This window comes from Pelobates fuscus, chromosome 8 (assembly GCF_036172605.1).
Source record: "Pelobates fuscus isolate aPelFus1 chromosome 8, aPelFus1.pri, whole genome shotgun sequence".
Classification (NCBI taxonomy): domain Eukaryota; kingdom Metazoa; phylum Chordata; class Amphibia; order Anura; family Pelobatidae; genus Pelobates; species Pelobates fuscus.
Window position 1 is genome coordinate 53853511 of NC_086324.1, and position 18672 is coordinate 53872182.

The following is an 18672-nucleotide window of genomic DNA, read 5'->3' on the forward strand; positions in this document are numbered from 1 at the left end:
CTACCAAGACCGACATTGTGTAATCTCAATCCAACAAAAGGCTTAACAATAATTCAGTTCTAGTAGAATGAGCAGCCAGTTTCTCTTCCGTCAGTGCACATCATGCACCAGTAAGTAAATACAAACATGACATCAATCTGCTTTCTGGCACTCTCCTACACAAGTGTTATCTATGGAGAAACAATTTCACAACCTTTCAAAATAATCAGCCTGAAAATACATGGAAAAAAGGTTGACAAAAGTACTGAACATCTACATAAAAGCATAACACGTTGCGGAGCGTGCATGTCAATGTGCCATTTTCAGTGAAATCAGAAACATGTCTAGGTGCTGCAGAACATTAAACTAGGAGACTTTGCAGCCCTGGTTGTGAATAATTATACTTCTAATCATTGGCTGCATTCTCAGAAAACATGCCATTCAATTATTAAAACCTACCATTATCAGTTCTGTGATTAATGGGATTGGGATTATTAAAAGGGGAAAAGGTTGTATGATGCCCTACAGAAGTACAATGGAGTTTTCAATAAGACGGTATCAAGTAAATGCATTTGTACCTGTTTGACCTTTTCAAACCGGTATAAAAACCCTCCCTTGTTTATGATGATTTACAGTGAAAGCTGGTGTCATGTGTGCCAAACATAAGTATTTGTACAAAGTACTGCAGAATACAAACTGCTGAACAACTGTATGTGTAATAGTACATTTTCAGGGAACATCCAAATATTTGGTAATGTGTACGAAATATGTAAAATGCGTCGACATCTCAGAGATTTGAACTTCAAAGTTAATTACATAGGTAAATTTATTTATTTAAGCAAACTCTGGACTCCCTTAATAAAGTATTTTACTTAGTGTTCATTGTGGCAAAGAATGCAAAAACCACTGCGCAAGAAACTTCTGCATACAATATAACAATGATGGGCAGAACAAAGAGCCTACCACAGGCAAATATTAATTTGTTTAAATTGTGCAGCTTTGTGGAATCGGGTAGAGGCTCAGCAAGGGCTGAAGAACAAAATGTGTAAAATTTGAGTCGTACTGGTAGACGACATTCAATACTATTAATAGCGGGATAAAATTTGGGGGGCAGCATGGATGAAAAGTTCAGACAGGGATTATTAATGCATTAGACCCTGCTTAATCTATCAATGTTGTGCCCATTCAACAAACCTCTCGAGCCCAGAGCCACTCTTAGCAGCAGGAAGATCACTTTTGTTCAAACGACTTGAATCACTATTTCTTTAAATGGTAAGAAAAAGAAAAATAGGGGGAGGGGGTGGGAGTGGTTCAATCACAACGATCCTCTTAAGTCTTTTCGTTTGGCCCCCCAGGGGCTCATTTAAATCTGGGAAACCCTTGACGAATCCGGTTTTGGAAGTTTTTTTTTTTGCCAGGGCTCATTTGGTCATCATTCAGAATAATGCATGATGGACTCCACATAGTTGCCTGGAAAGAGCCCTGTCACCCCGTTCATTACACCCTCATACCACCCATCATCGTTCTTCTTAATGACATATATGATGGCTCCTTCTTGAAAGGAGAGTTCATCTTCTTTGTCTTTCGTGTAGTCATAAATTGCCACAACTAAGGAAAAAAAAAAAACAGATTTGTTAGTTATTACAACTTCGAGTACATTTCATATAGTTACTGTACCTACTGATAATTTCTCTTACAGACTCTTAGAAGGCTAACAGTGTTGCTAATTAATTTGTTTTAGAACTATTAATATAACTTCATAAAGTTTGCAAAAATATAATACAAGTCCATTTGATGTATAGGAATGAATGTCTAGTTTATGTTTACCAGCAGAGAATGTTATACACAACTTTGTGCTTCAAGTGGACTTCAGGGTGAGGTCCGCGGACCTTCTGGTCCAATATCTCTTAGAACCAGGTGGAATAGGTATCTCATGGTCCTTTATTGTATTAGAACTGGAAACCCATAAAGGGACACTGCAGACCCCTAAAGAAATTCAGCTTGCTGAAAAGCTTTAAGTGTGAAGTGTGTCCAAGTTTTTTTCATTTTGCAAAACGTGCGAATACAGGGTGGAGGAAAGGGCAACTCAAAGGACACGCTTTGGTTTTTAGCAGGACTCACTTGCACAGTGAAATGATGAAGCATGTTTATTTACATCTGTTAATCAGGAAACATTATATTTAGAGTGCAGTTCCAAATATAATTTACAAAAGTATGATCTACTCATGGCGGACTGAATTAACTACAACCGTTCATGTAAATGGGAAAAAATAAATAAAAGTGTGTTATGGAGAAACACTCACAAAACCACCAGGGCAAGTGGTAGGGCGTTACAGGTGCATAGAATAATAACAGATATATTCTCACAAACTAAAGGAACACAATCTGTTCTGATCATACCCTTCTCCAAGTAAGTCCTAGGAGCCCAGGGTGGATCTTCCTCAGCGTATGGATCACTGTACTCCACAACAGCAGCTTCCTCCTCTTCATAGTCCTCTGGAGGAGGTGGTGGTGGAGGAGATTCATCAAACACCGGCTCTTCTGCAGGAGGAGGTGGAGGTGGGGTCTCAGAAACTGAGCAAACACAAAGACACGATTAACAGACATCAGCACGGGTCATATAAAATGTCATGTGTGCTCCTTATAGAACATCTTTCTAACACATACAAATTTTACTTAACCCCTTAAGGACACATGACATGTCATGATTCCCTTTTATTCCAGAAGTTTGGTCCTTAAGGGGTTAAAGGACCACTATAGTGCCAGGAAAACAAACTCATTTTCCTGGCACTATAGGGTCTTTAGGTCCCCCCCCCTTACAGACCCACTCCATCTGGCCTGAAGGGGGAGGAAGGGGTTAAACACTCACCAGCGCCGGGGAAATCTCCTCCCTCTTCCAACGTCAACGCATTCAATCAGTCCATGGGAAAGCATTTCTCAATGCTTTCCTATGGACGTCAGCGTCTTCTCACTGTGATTTTCACAGTGAGAAGTGCGGAAGGACCTCTAGCGGCTGTCAATGAGACAGCCACTAGAGGCTGGATTAACCCTAATGTAAACATAGCAGTTTCTCTGAAACTGCTATGTTTACCGCTGCAGGATTAACCCTAGATGGACCTGGCACCCAGAACACTTCATTGAGCTGAAGTGGTCTAGGTGCCTATAGTGGTCCTTTAAGAGAGACAGTGAATGTGTGTGTGTGTTATTATATACTCTGATAATACCCGCTATGTGAAATGCTGTACCTATCAAGTGAACGTATAGGAATCAATAAATATCCCTTTTTACCTCTTTAAATATGCCCAAGTGTGATATAGACTAGCCAGTCAATGGCTGACGTTTTCATTTAAAATGCTCTGGACTAAACCTCCAGTGATTCTCTGCCAGACGGACGACTGTCCTGACATTCAGCTGGAACGCAGTATGGGAAGATGTAGTCCATAGCATCTGGTCTCTGGCAAATGTCACTTTTTGATATGCATTATAAAACGTCCCTTCCAATTTTGTAAAATATTGCTCCCTAATTGTATTTCTGAAAGTTTTTTTTTTTTGGAGGGGGGAGAACACTGAAGTATAACAATGAAGCAAATAAGTATTTTATTCAAACATACTGTTTTCTTGAACTCTAGCCACAAATCCCATTAGAGGTAACTGGGGAGTCACCTGCAGGATAGAGGGAGGAGGTGGAGCATGGGACACTGTGAAGAAAGAAAACAATCGTCACCATACATTAGAAGTAAACAGAGAGAACACAAAATATTTAATCCATAAAAAGCAATAATGAATAGAACAATCTAGATCAGGGACAGCCCACACCAGCACCCATGAAGTTCGTAAACATTTCCCATGATGGTCACACAGCCTAAAAACCTTGGGACGTGTTATTAAGTACTTCCACCTAAATTCATACATGTATTAAAATAAACCATATTAGACATTGTTTATTCCATTCATATAATCCAATGTCCTTTACTCAGCTGGCTATTTAAGGAGTAATATTTTTTCCCCCATTGTTAACTAAATGACCTTTGCTGATAGTTTTTGCTGCACTAGCTGGCAGCTATACCTTCTTCTCTGCTTGCATTTCCTGAAACATGCAGAGCCAGAGCCTTTGCCGTCACTGCTAGTGACAGCTAGTGGCTGACAGAAAATATGGAAACGTACCATAGATGTACCCCAAGGGAGCGGAGAGTGGCTGCTTAATGGTAGTTCCTCTCAGAAAATAGATCTTCCTGCCAGGGACAGCAAAGCCTCCATGTTGCAAGAAATGGAAGCAGACAAGAGGGAAAGAAGGCATAACTCCTAATGTACAGCACCAAGATGCATCAGCAGTATCATAGAAACACAGGACATTCATTTAAAGAGTCACGGAATGCTTTTTAACCTTGACTTTATTCAAAGGAAAAAAAGCATACAATGACAATTAATTGCTACCGATACCACTGCAGTTATTAGGACTAATTTTATTCATTTTATAGTATATAAAGATATTTGAAAAAAATTATACATTTTTAAATGTTATGGTGAAATAGAAAAGCCGCCCATGCCTAGGTCTGCACAGTAATATTTACTAGATACATAAGTAAAAATCAAAAAACATACAAATGATTTCACAAAATGCTAGTTAGCCAGATGACCGGTCAGAACCAGGCCAACCAACACATTTCGTGTTAATTTAACGTTTACCATTCAAAAACGCTACATCTTAACACATTTAATGTTTATATATAAATATTTTCACCACCTTCCACATGGTGCCAGGTTGCTGCTAATGGGGGAAACAATTCATAATGAGGGTGCATGTTTTTTTTTTTTTAGTTTGTTTGTTTTTTAATATAAATCCACATATTTGGTTTCAAATCTGGCAATTGCTGCAATCAGGAAGTGGCAGTGAGATTCCAGCTAATGTCACATCCCTCAATGTCAATGTACCTGTGCTGAGCAGGCAAAAGCAGCTGCCATTGATTTTAATAAGTGAAAAATGCATGCACGTACAAACATACAGGTCCCTCTATCTGACAAACATCGAATGGGGTGTCCAACTTTTCTGGATTTAGCAAAATGTAACCCACGGTTTTAATTTTACTCAAATACCATCTACTTGTTGCATGTTTGAAAACATTGTGCCTTCAAAACGTAAGTTCTGTCTTATTGATTTATAGGGAGACAGTGGCATCTGACAAATGAGTGGAGAACATACATCTGGTCAGTAGAAGGAGACCGTAATGCCACAGCTAGATAGATAGTTCTTACAGATTTACTATAGAATTTAATGAATGTCCCATGTATCTCATTTCTCTGTAATAGATCTATTCTACTCAGATGAATCGTCAGTTTATATAACATAAAGCCTGCAGGACTGGCCAAATCACTATTAAATCACTATTGTCCATGGACTGAAGACAGATAGGCAAGCATATGGTAATAATTAAATAATCCTAAACTCAAACAATATATTACAGTAATTAAATGAAACCTGTAGTTGATCAGGTCCCTCGATTGCATTCAGAATTAAATATACAATTATGTTTTAAAACCACATCACTTTTAACAATTATAAACAGTTTTTAATTAACGAAAATAAGTTAAATGTATCATTCATGTTCAGTTTATCTTTGATACATGCACAAAACATGTTCGAAAATGAACTTCTATTCTGAGATAACATATCAGCTATGAGGCTGGGCCAACAGTAATATGCTGCTTACTCACCTTTTTGAGCAATGAAAATAATTTTGTAATGTTGAACAATACATAATAATGCATATATTAAAAATATATTAAAATCAATCATTTATGGCAGATGCAAAACCCCATCCCCTATAGTAGTGCATATTCCTTCTCCATAATATTAAAATATGTTTTTAAAGTTATACTACACACACATACATACATATATTATATACATACACACACACACACACCTGTCCTTACCAGAAATCAAACATTCCAATTTAAATGCATTATCTTGTGCTTCCTACTGTGTGTTACTGCGTGCCACTAACAAGTATCAAGTAACAAACAAAAGTCCAGTACAGTGCTTAATTATGTTACTGGTAAACCCAGGGTTAACGTTCCAAAATCAATTTGACCGAAAACCTTCATGTTGATTTGTGCTGATGAACACCAATTTATTGCTTTAAACGGTTATAGTGTGTGAACGAAGGCCGTAAAAATAAAACAATTTGGACAGACACTCATATATACAGGTATTTTGAGCAGGCAATTAATAATTTTAATGCAGATATGCCATTTTAAATGTTTAAATCTGTCAGTTTTTAAAGAAAAATACTACAAAACCCTTATTGATGTGAAACCATGAAAGGGTGCTGAATTATGTAAAGCACAGATTTGTATATATCGCCAAGATGAATATTTGATTGTAATACAATCAACATTAATGGACACCAGGAAACACGCATCCCTGCAACACGGTTTGAACGTGCATGCAAGCAAAAAAGGCTGCAGATGGTATGATGAGAGAACAAGACGGGCCAGGACCCTCAATTTACAGATAAAAATTAAGTAGTATTTATTATTGTACATAACATACCTCATTACTATGAATAAGCATTATATGATGCCTGAAAAATAAAATACAAGCAACTGCATCCGAAATAGGATATACAAGTGCATATCCCAAGTCTGTAAATAACCAGTTTAATATTATTGAGGAATCAATATAAAATGTTGCTCAACGAGAAATATTGTTAGTGAGTAAATATTACTATAAATGTTAACGTCAAGTTTACGTGTAAAAATATAACTCCAAATTAACACCACACCAAAGGAAAGGTCAGCTAGGGGCAAAAAGTGCATAACAAAAACATGTAAAATTTGCAGAAGTGAAATTCACAACAACTGCAAAAAAACAATAATTTCCCAATAACTACACTGAGGAACAGAGCATGATCAGGGCAGTCATACTCATGACTAAGATTAAAGCACCAAACAGCAATGTACGCCGTAGATTGCTCCCTGGATTTCTGCTCTGACTTAGAGAACACTGCTTGGCGTCAAAGCATAATGATTCTCTGCATAATTTGTTGAATTACGTGCAATCAACATAATCCACCCACATCCACTTTCTCCCATTAGAATAAGCAGGCCATCTAGATAACAATGGAATGTCAGTGTGAAACCATATGCACACTTTTTACATATTTTCGTATGCAAGAAATATATAGTGTAGGGGGAACGCTACATTAATCAAGACGAAGAGTACAAATCCTCATTTTTATTGGAGGGGTGTAAGAGAAGAAGCACATCAATTCGGATTTGTATACAAATACTCAAAATGAAATGAAGCAGGAATATATTAAAAGTCTGGAATCCGTCACAATCATGATTTCATGCTATCTGTGGGAGGCAATTTGAAGAGCTATGTACTATATCTATCTATATATAAATATATTCACAATCACAAAAACAACTGTGGCCTTCGAGCGATTATATGGTTAGTAAACACAAGATTCCTCATGAACGTGCTTAACAGTTTCCCCTTTTTCTCCCTTTATACAAGTGCCAATTTCAAGAGATATCTACACTTTTACAAAGCTCTTAAGTGGCACCTCTGCCAGCTATATCATTGATAATCAACTTGATTGTTTTGTGCCCCAAGACAATGTAAATAGCAATTTCAATGCTTCCAGCACAGAGTGGCAATTCATTGCTTCTCTATTAAGCAGAGCTACAGCAAGGGACCGTCTCACCACTATATTTGAAGCAAGTTAACCCTCATGCCCTTAAAAAAGATACAAAATGAAATGCTCTGGTAGGGCAAAGAGGCCTAACAAACTCATACACCAGCACTACAAATAAATATGTTTAATAGTGGCGTATCCTTTACATTTGTACACAATAAATTGTATTTATAAAATTGTAGTCAGATGAACTGAAAAAGGAGAACTATTTTCATTTTAAATGGGTTTCTTCCTGAATTAAAGGGATACTGTAGTGCCAGGAATACAAAGCTGTATTCCTGGCACTACCGATCCCTCTGCCTCCCCCCTCCCTTCCCGGTAAATAAACGGTTAAAAACCCTTTATTGACTTACCTTATCACAGCGCCGATGTCTCTTTGGTGCTAGGTCGAAGTTCCTCTATTCCGCGATGTGCTCATTAGACCTCCCCGTAAGAAAGCATTGAATCAATGCTTTCCAATGGGGAAAATCTGACGCTGGAGGTCCTCATGCTGAGCGTGAGGACGTCCTGCGTCAGATAATGGACCAAAAGCCCATTACGTATCCGGAAGAGCCCCCAGCGGCTGTCTGGTAGACAGCCACTGAGAGCAGACTTAGTGCTGCAATGTAAACATGCAATGTAAACAATGAGCTGAAGTGGTCTGGGTGCCTACAGTGTCCCTTTAAAGAATGCATGTATGTGTAGCAAAATTACAAGTTTATATATTTGCTACTTCTGCTTTACTTTTACTGGATGTGAAGCCCTTTTTACAATCATGTAATTTGATTTCACGAGCAATGTGACAGGAAGTGAACTCAATATGACTGTCATTCAATCTGCACTTTTGTGCCTTTTCCTCACTACTGCCAGCTAAGAGGCTATTACTTAGAAAGTCTGGACAGACAAGTCAAGCTTTGCCCAAGTTACTGTATAAAGCCGGTGAATGTCAGATAATCTGAAACAGGGAAAGTTTCTGCATCAAGATGTGCAAGTCCTTTAGGTAAATTACCTGATGCCCTTTCTCGAAAAGCTTATTTGGTCTTTGAAAGCTGCCATTTCATTTGCAGAGCCAATTAAAAATTTACAATGTACATGATAGTGATTCTCATTCTCTACAATGTTACAATATTTACAACATGTCCAGTCCTTCAAGAACACTGGAAGCTCTACATATAATACATTAATATGACAAACTGTTTGTACCTTGAAGTAGGTTATATATTTATACCAACAAATTTACAAGGGTGGTGCCAGATCTCACAAAAAGTGGTGCTAAACAAACCATTTTCTCTGTTGTGCTTTACATGAGTGTCCGAATGGGGAGTCACTCAGATGCATTAATGCTGTGAACCGAGCCACATTGCTGGTTAGCCTTTGTTAGTTTATACTTTTTTTATTAATACATGTTTGTGGAAATAATAGCTTGCATTGTACTGGAAGGAGGGTTGTAAATCGTATAACAAAGGCAAGAATGACACTATTTTGTTCGACAGTAGAGTTGCATTGATGGTTAAATGATTTCCTACTAACAATATTTAATGAGGTGTGCACCAAAGAAATCTGTGTACACCTCAACAATGGCACATGTCGAAAGCTGTTGGTGTTTGGGAACTCCCAGGATTTGCTTGAGTGATATGAATTATATTGTTATGGCCGTTAATGTACGACTTTTTAGACTTGGAGTTGGAAGATTTTATGCATCACTTCAAGTATGAAGTGTCTTTCTTACTAAGAGTCAGTAGTCCTTTCCAGCTGTAAGGACATCCCCCGTATGTTATGACTTGTAGGTTCTCAGCTTACGGAATTAATTCATTTGTCAGGTATTTCTTTTTAGAGCTTGATTAAAGATATTCATCACACATTCTAGAATACTGTCACAATATACAGATAATCAACATAGGCTAAGTCTGGAGTAGCACATTGACACATTGTGCTCCCAGGTTTACCTAGCCCTGCTTTAAAAAGGTCTATATTTTGGTACTATGGAGGTGGCAGTGTGTCAGATAACCTGTGGACTCATGCAAGGCTGAATGACACATGACACAAAGTTATGACACCATATGATAGGATTATTTATAATCTAGGAGAGCACCAAGCCTCAAGGGAATATTAAAGATGCTTATGTTAATTAACATATTCTAAACAAAATTCTCTAGCAAGCAAAAGGCGGAATCATTTAAGAACAAGACCACTCAGGTGTCCCAGGAGCAGCCAGTCACACTAAGAAACCACTAAAACATTTGAGATTCTGCAACCAATGGTGCAAGGAAGCAACTAGCTGCATTTATGCATGTGATGGCTCCACTGCCTGGTGGGTCTAGGATCAATGCAGGCTGCATGTTTGTCACCCCTGCTATAGGTCAACTGAATGTGAATTACAATAAAATGACAGAAATACCATCAGCAGCTACATGTTATTTTTTTCCTGAGCAAGAAGTTAGATACATCTAAAAATAACCATGGCAAATCGTTACAATGACACCAGGCTATAAAACTCCTCAAATGAATCTGTGATAAAAATTCCTTTCAGCCCTTTTAAGGCCAAATGACATTCTATTCAAAGAAATGCATATTAAATATCAGTAGCTCCACAGAGCCTCACTGTCAATAAATGAGTAGAACATTTCCTGTCAAAAAAAGGATCTTTCAGGGCCCCAACTATAAAGACGTAAACCATTAATGTTAATGGGTTAACGGTTAAAGAATTCTGCTGTTTGTGAATAGGAGCCATTGTGCATTTACAAGTGCATTATAGTTAAATATTAAACGGAAGCTTGATGCATGTTTAAAAGGATGGATTCTGAAGCCCACTAATGCATAATTAAGAAAATTTGGCAGATTAAGAAATGTTATGTTTATGACTCGTTTTTAAATCTAAAGGATGCTACAATTCCAGTCATTAGGTTCCTGCAGTAATATATAGTCACACATTTACTAGATCACATGCTGGACATGTGACATTGGATTGTAATAAGGGTGCATGATGACTATGCATTGTTTTCTATTAGCAGAAATTATAACATTTGGTTTTCAATATGTGTAGCTGGAGACTGAAGAGGTGACCTGCACATTCCTCTTAAGTCATCTAGCTGGAGGAAGTTTCGGAGTATCACATGCTGCTTATTAGTCACCTGGCTAAGATACACACAACAGCTAACATTTCTTTGTTGGCAGTTATCATTCGTTCCATATCCTTTAGGCCCACCACAGCTGACTTGGACAGCAATAAACCAAGACTGTCCTCTTGAAACATAAAACATCTGTCAGTCTTGCACCATAAGTCATAAAGCCATTTTTGTCAGACGGTTACTACATTTAAAAAGTTACTATAACCCTTTTGAGAGGGGAAACCTATCAGGTGTAATATGCCCTATCAAGGCATTGTGGAGAAGGTGCTCCTCCCTCTCAATGCGCTATAACATCCGCAATAAAAAGTTGTTTTTTTTTTTACTTACCTGATATCCAGAGCCAGGCAGAGCTCCCAGCGCTTCTTTTCAGAAACCCCTCTTGACATTAATGGGGCCGCACATGGCCCAGTCAGAGGCTTCTCTATGGGATAAGACAAATTCACAGGCTAAGAGCACATGCGCATGATCTGGACCGGCGACGGGAGGTGGGAGGAAGGCTTTACTTAAAAACAAACAAATAAGCGAGGGATGGAGGTAGGGTCTACAGGGAGAGTACAACTATCTTCTCCCTGCAGGCGTAGTTCACATCTGTTGGCAGGTGCAGTGCTGGGATGCCCAAGTCATGTGTGCTGGAGGTGCAACTAGCCCACAGCACACCATTAAAAATATCTCCGTATGTGCAGTGCTTCAATCAGAAACACTGCACATACAGACTCCTACAACCATGACCACTGCAAATCACTAAGTGGTCATGATGGTTGGAATAACCCTATAAGACATTCAATTCCTCTTCATAAACTATAGGGAGACCCAGTTCAAATTAGCAGAGTTATATTAATTCAAGGTGTATTCAACATTAAATTCCAATTTAAGGTCAAAATAGCAGAAACAAAAAAGTAGTTATGCTTGCCGTTCAGATACTCTGGCCTCAATTTGAAATTCACTTTAGTAAACAACGATGTGGGGCTTTATCTAATTTCAGTAACAATTGTTACAATGGATATACAGTAACAAACCAGTTCCAAAGCTAAAGAAAATCAATGCTGTCCTTGACAACCGAGGTCATGTGATATGTTTATAAACTGACCAAGCTTTCCTGCAGTTGATCATCGGAACGGTTACTGTTCTCATATAAACATTTTCTGAAAGATCGTCGTGGCAATATTTGATGTTCTTTGAATTTAGGAAGTTACAGATTCTTAAAGAGACACTATAGGCATCCAGGCCACTTCATCTCATTTAAGTGGTCTGGGTGCAATGTCCCTGTCCCTCCTTTCTACCAGACAGCCGCTACAGGCGCTCCCAAAAGTGTAACGGACTCTGGGTCGCCTAAATAACGCTGAACACCCTTATGCTTTGCACGAGGACCGCCAGTGTCCATAAGACCCCATAGTAAAGCACTGATTCAATGCTTTCCTATGGGGAGGGCCTAATGCTCTCACTGCCCATGCGTATTAGGCTACCCCATCAGAGGAAGTGGAGTGGTGACCCAGCACCGAGGAACATCGGCTCTGGAATCGGGTTTGTAAATAAAGGTTAAAGTTTTTAACTTTAGTGTTTACTCTACATGTGATTATTCAATGTTTACTGGATTCATTTTTTTATTTGTATTTTGTTTTCTACAACTTCATTTTGTTTCTGTGTGTGGGTGTGCGTTTTGTTTTTTTATTGCAATTGAATAAAAAAAATACTTTCACTTTGCACTTGCAATGTTTGGTTCATTGTCTATTGCATCTTACTCCCAACCATTGTTTTTCTACCATATGTCACAAACGTAAGACAATCTGTTTTTATGTAAAGCTCACAACTCATAAATGAAAGCATTTAACAAAATCACTAGTACCTGGATTTTGGCTGTAAAAAGGGCCTCCATTTATTTGGTTCTGGAGGCTTGGTTGTGAGGTCATTGATGGAGGACGCCTGTAGGGGAGAGATCCTCCTATTGTTGGTGGGTTATGCCGAGACACTGGCCTGTTCATACTGTAGAACTGCGCAGGATGACCTAAATATAAAGAAAAAACAATAGACCAAGTCAGTTTCAAAGGACCTGTACAATGCTACACTGCAAATATACAAATTATTAGGTGTCCAAATTTTTTTTAAATAAACTGGTAACAGAAAGTAGTTCAAGCTTTATAAATCAATATAACCATTTTTTTTTCTTCACAAAACAGGGTCTGTCTTTTGCTCACAGGTATAGTCACACATCTTTGGTTGAAACAGTAGTTTCTTGATTTTAAGGATTCATTTTATCTGTCTAAAACACACATTGATACATTCCATTCTAGACTAGATACTATTCTATATTGTCACATTGGATAAACAGGTCTGAAGCCAGCAAGTTATTTTAATGTTCAAGGAGCATACCAGCCATGTAAATTGTGGTATTATTATTATTATTATTATTATTATCGCCATTTATATAGCGCCAACAGATTCCGTAGCGCTTTACAATATTTTGAGAGGGGGGGGGGATGTAACAATAAATAAGACAATTACAAGAAAACTTACAGGAATAATAGGTTGAAGAGGACCCTGCTCAAATGAGCTTACAGTCTATAGGAGGTGGGGTATTAGAAACATTAGGATAGGAAATATCAAGTAGGAGTGAAGCAGAGCTGGAGGAGAGAGCAAAGCACTATCCCATAGGAGAGCAAGCGACAGGTATGTAAGGGAGAGATTACTCTGGGAGGCCATACGCTTTCCTGAAGAGATGGGTTTTAAGGCCCTTCTTAAATGATTGAAGACTAGGGGAGAGTCTGATGGCAGTAGGCAAGTTAGGTACAGGCGTAAGTCCACACAGGTTCACTTTAACTCAAGGTAAGCTTGGGATCATTGTCTTGTTGGAAGGTCCAATGACGCTCAAGCTTCCACACAGACAGCATGACGTTTTCTTCTACGATTTCCTGATACTTCAATGAATCCACATGTTGCAGGTTTTCAGTAACAGAGGATGCAAAACAGCCCCAGAGTATCACCGAGTCTCCACCATGCTTCAGCGAGTGCTTCAATCCTCTTCCTCCAGATATTACATTAATCCATTCGGCTAAAATGTCCCAGTTTTGTTTCATCGCTCCACAGAACAGAATCCCAAAACTACTCTGGCTTATTTATAGGATTTTTAGCATATTGGATATGACTTTTCTTGTGCTTTTGGGTCAGTAGTGGTATATGTCTTGGAATTCTGGCATGGAGACCTTCTGCGTTTAGTAGGCGCCTTACTGTGCTCACTGAATCCTATGTGCCTGTTGCCACCAAGTCTTGCTGCAGGTCTTTTGCAGTACTCAAGGGTTTTTCAAAACCTGCCATCTCAGAAATCCGGTTCATCTTTCTGCCCCGACCACGTAGTGTAACCACGGTTTCTTCAACTTTGAACTTGCAAACTATGCTTCCAATGGTGTCTCTTGGAACATGCAGTGCCTTCGCTATCTTTTTGCATCCTGTTTCTTGTTTGTGAAGGGTGATGATCTCTTGTCTCAACTTTGTGGACCATTATTTTGACTTATTTCTAACATGCAGTCCAACATGACACTAGCCAGTTCAGGTATTTCAAGTGTTCCTGCTCAACAACACCTGGTGCAACTAATGAAGCCCTTGATTAGTTGCAGAAGACATGTTTGAGACAACACCTGCTTTGCATATTTGTGCTGTTGTAAGGGATTCTATTTAGGGGTGTTGAATAGTTTAGAGACAGGAGAAGTCATTATAAGTTGCATTTTTTCAGTTGATTTGGGGAAAACACGTGAAGCATTTGTTGTATTGAGCTATTTCAATTGCTCTTGTTGGATTTGTTCATTGCAAACACAGTCTGTACATTTTGACAAAAAAAATGATATCCAATGGGCAGTTGAATTTTTTTGTTAAAACTGTATTTTATTTTTTACTTATTGTACTTTGCACAGTTCTATTATTGAACATATTAGTAGATATTTTGTAGGATGCCTCTGATTTTTTTTCTAGTTCCAAAATATCCTAATGGGACACTCTACACACCAAAACAACTTAGATTATGGTCCTGCAGTCTGGATGCTCGATTCCCTGCCATGTAGAAGTTAAATTAATTTGCAGCCTTAGTTGCACCTCCCCTAAGCTGTGCTTTAACCCCTTAAGGAACAAGGCTATTTGAGCTGCTACGTGCTTGTGACCAAGTCCTTTTTGGCACATTTGCCATGCAATCATTTTACATTTTTCCACTTTCTGCTTCTGTGCGCCCATACAGATTATAAATAGCATGATATAGAAATAAAATATTTTTAAAAGTGGGGGAAATTAAAAAAATAAATAAATTCTCAGTTTACATGTAATAGTTTCTGATGTCTACACACCAAGTGCAAATAAAGAAAACCAATTCCAAATACCGTAGATTCATTGATTAGACCAAATATGCCTAGGATTTACATTTTTTTTTTAAGTTTTAAAACAAACACAGTAAGGAGTGAATTACGGTTTTAAAGGTAAGATTTCCGTGGTAAAACGTGGTATGCTGAGATTACAACTGTAATTGCAGTCACAGAATCCAGAACCACTACACAAAAGTATATATTTATAGAATGTACACCACCAGAGCTGCTCATAGCTCTCCTGTCAATCTGGGAAAAGTATCTGTGGCCCCAACTGACAAAGGGGATCCCCATTAATGGAGAGATACCTGGGGATCCCATTTTCTATGCTAGAGGCTGGGGGCAGGGATATAAATAGCGCAGCGGCCGTAGAATTAAATGGCTATGAGCAGCGTTGCGTAATGTGGTCGTTAAGTGGTTGTCATCCTACACACTTACTGAAAAAGAAGTCTAAAGATTTTAGCTTCCCTTATTGCACAGTGTGTTTAATTTAGAATTTCATATCTCTTCCTCTGTCAATTGCCTGCAAGAACCTACAGGAAAGACCTTGTGGTGTGATTAAAGTTATTTAACAGAACAAGAGATAAGATCTTGTAAAGAAGATATACTGTGGTGAAAGGTCAGATTTGAAATGAAACCATTTATTTTTATGGAGACTGTCAGTAAAAGATTTGAGAAGTCTGGCTGTGATTGCATAGACAAAAATGATTTAACTCCTAAATGAGAGAGAATTGAGTAGTGAGACTGCAGGGGTATGATCTATACGCCAAATCTGCTTCATTACTCTAATGTACTTCAAGTGTACCTTTAAAGTGCGCAAAATTCCAAAGCACATACATTGAATCAATGCTTTCCTATGGGGAAATAGCTGGAGTCCAGCGTCAGTTACCAGACCAAAAGTCTGTTAACATCAAGGAAGCACCTGTACTAGCTGTCTGGTAGACAGCCACTGGGGGCAGACTTAGTGCTGCAATGTACACAGGTCCTTTGGAACTCAGACCTAAGCACAAAAAGTGAAAATGGCAAAAAAAAAAAAACACACCTGTGGATAGTCTTCAACAAACGTTGTCACCATCAGTGCTTAGAACAGTGAAATAGCATTCACAGGTAGATATAAAATTGAACAGACCTTTTGTGACCAATCAGTTGGGAGATGTACTTTTTTTTTAAACAATGTAATGAATATTTGTATTACTCCATACAGGCATGCTCTAGTTACTATAGCAGAATAGCATATTTAAGTGGTTATTAGACAAAGTTAAGTTTTAAAGCCTCGCTGTTTAATAAACCTCAGTATAATCTGCACTTTAGGTATAAGCTCTTACCCATTTCCCCCCACTCACATTGTTACAACACAACTTGCACAAGTAAACTATGTTGACTTGTATGATGTCAGCAGACGGTTCATCAGAAGCACAAATGTAATTATTAACTTAAATAAAGGATCAAAAACATGAATGTAATAATCAGAGGGAAAGTAAAGTGTGTTATTTCAAAAGAAGGCAGCAGTGTAACACATGCAGTGTTTCCTTTTCTTAGTGCAGTGTATTCATGCAAAGTGTGTGCGCTCTAATTCACCACATACCGTGGACCCATGAGTAAGGTCTGTCCACACACACTCACCTGAAGAAGGAGCAGAGGAAACAGCAGGGGGAGTTGGAGAAGTGAAACCGTCAGCAGGGGGCTGGGTTCCTGCAGCAGCGTCTGGGGTGGTTGAGGAGGAAGGGGCGGTAGCAGGAGTATGAGGGACAGGGGCGGGTGTGGCGGTAACAGGGATGGGAGGAGTGCCAGCTGAGCCAGCAGGGGCTACGTGGAAAGAGGAAGATGTGAAGTTAATAAGGAAATCATGTTAGCCAGGATTAGAAATGCTTTCAGGAAGCTCAGTGTTAGGAATTTAGTAAAGAAAAACTAGCACTGCCATCATTCACAGGTGGATGGGATTCATGCACGGGAATCGGATTCTTTATTTCAGAAAAAAATAAAAAAAATAGGTATGGATGTGTGAAATAAACATAAGTATACTAAGAAAGCAAAGTAATCTTACAAATAAACATACGTGGGAACTTTATAGGTTTTTCAAGGATGCCACGGTCTTACAACCAATTGGTGTGATTTCTCTATGTAGGGAACGTTCAACCTTTTCCTCCTAAAAACTGCAAATCTATGTCTTTAGAGTCAGGACGTTCCCTTCATCACAATAAAAGGAAGATCTATGGCAAGCAAATTTATAAAATTCCCAAGTATGTAAATGGTGACTGAACACCATGATATTGTCCTAAGACAAATAAATGTAAAGTCAAAATAATGAAAAGAAAACATTTATACATAAATAGAAAAAAAAAAAAAAAACATGAACATTCTCTAATACCACTCCTCTCTCATTTTATGCCAGGATTAGCAAAGCAAAACAGAAAAAAGTTCCATCTATGCAAACATAATAAACAATCTCAAATGTATCTGCATGTATAAATCAATCCAATAACTGCACAACACACAAAGCAATGCTCAACTGCACAACCAGCGTTACAGATGTTTACATGGTAGTCACAGAGTATTAAGCAAAAATAGATATACATACTATAGTAGTGAATTATGAAATACAGAAAATGGAAAAATTATACAAATATTCCATGAAATGATGAAAAGGCAAAAGCAGATGCTGATAATTATTTCAAATGCATAATTATCGATCGGTACTAAAACTATTCTGATTTTTACATTTAATGGCAATCGTATTATCATGACATAAGCTGTATTGCGTTTTTCTCTTGTCCTTACCTGGAAAGACACTTGGAGGAGATGGGGTAGGGACAGCAATTGGGACACCCACACTGCCACTGCCACTGTTCTCACGACTGCTGCTTCGACTACTGGGATGGCTGCCACCACTACTCCCACTACTACTACAAGAAGCAAATGTACAGTAAATAAAGAAGCAAATGTACAGTAAATAAATAAAAAGCTTTGTTAAATCTTTTTTATATGTAAAATGACCCACACATTTTGGCCAATATACTTGTTAAAAAGCTAATACACATTAATCAAATTTGTTTCTTTTCTACACAGAGGAGATTTATCCCCATATTTCTTTCACATAGCCAATAACCGTCTGCTTCACGGTATTTGACCGACCACAGTCAACCACCATTTCTATTCACTTGAACTACCTAACAATTGTATCAGTTTTACTTCTAATCCTGCTAAGAGACATACTCTAATTCACATGAAATCAACACAAGTCTTTCATGCCGATTTCACATGAGATTCTATTTTTGGCAGGAATAAGGCAAGGCTAACATCCTGACGGTTTTTGCTGTCAGCTGTAGGTGCATGCTGAAGCAGTTTGTGCATAACCCCTGCGGTTTTTGAGGCTTTGATGAAGTGCGTTACACTGCCTTTTTCCTTTCCCTCTGTTCCCAATGGCTTTGCACAACTTTTAAATTGAAGAATGAAGGTATACATTTTTCTATTGCTTCTTGCGAGATGCTTTTTTTTTTTTTTTACTGCTGTCCCATTATTAATGTTATTAGCTTACACAGGACA

At 38.3% G+C, this 18672-nt stretch overlaps 1 protein-coding gene across 14 annotated transcripts in view; it reads right to left on the reverse strand.

Annotated features, from left to right (window-relative positions):
- Nucleotides 1-830: 830 nt before the first annotated feature.
- The window catches only part of ABI2 (abl interactor 2), a 61336-nt gene continuing 43494 nt past the window's right edge, over nt 831-18672 (reverse strand). For 4 of the 14 annotated variants that reach the window (XM_063429818.1, XM_063429820.1, XM_063429815.1 and 1 more), the window contains 6 exons: nt 17908-18032; nt 16753-16935; nt 12633-12791; nt 3591-3677; nt 2380-2553; nt 831-1587 (listed from right to left, as the gene is read on the reverse strand). In XM_063429818.1, the coding sequence (XP_063285888.1) occupies nt 1412-1587; nt 2380-2553; nt 3591-3677; nt 12633-12791; nt 16753-16935; nt 17908-18032 (904 nt within the window). In that variant the 3' untranslated portion in view covers nt 831-1411. The remainder of the gene's footprint in view (nt 1588-2379; nt 2554-3590; nt 3678-12632; nt 12792-16752; nt 16936-17907; nt 18033-18672) is intronic. The other 10 variants (XM_063429827.1, XM_063429828.1, XM_063429822.1 and 7 more) reach the window with 3 other exon arrangements.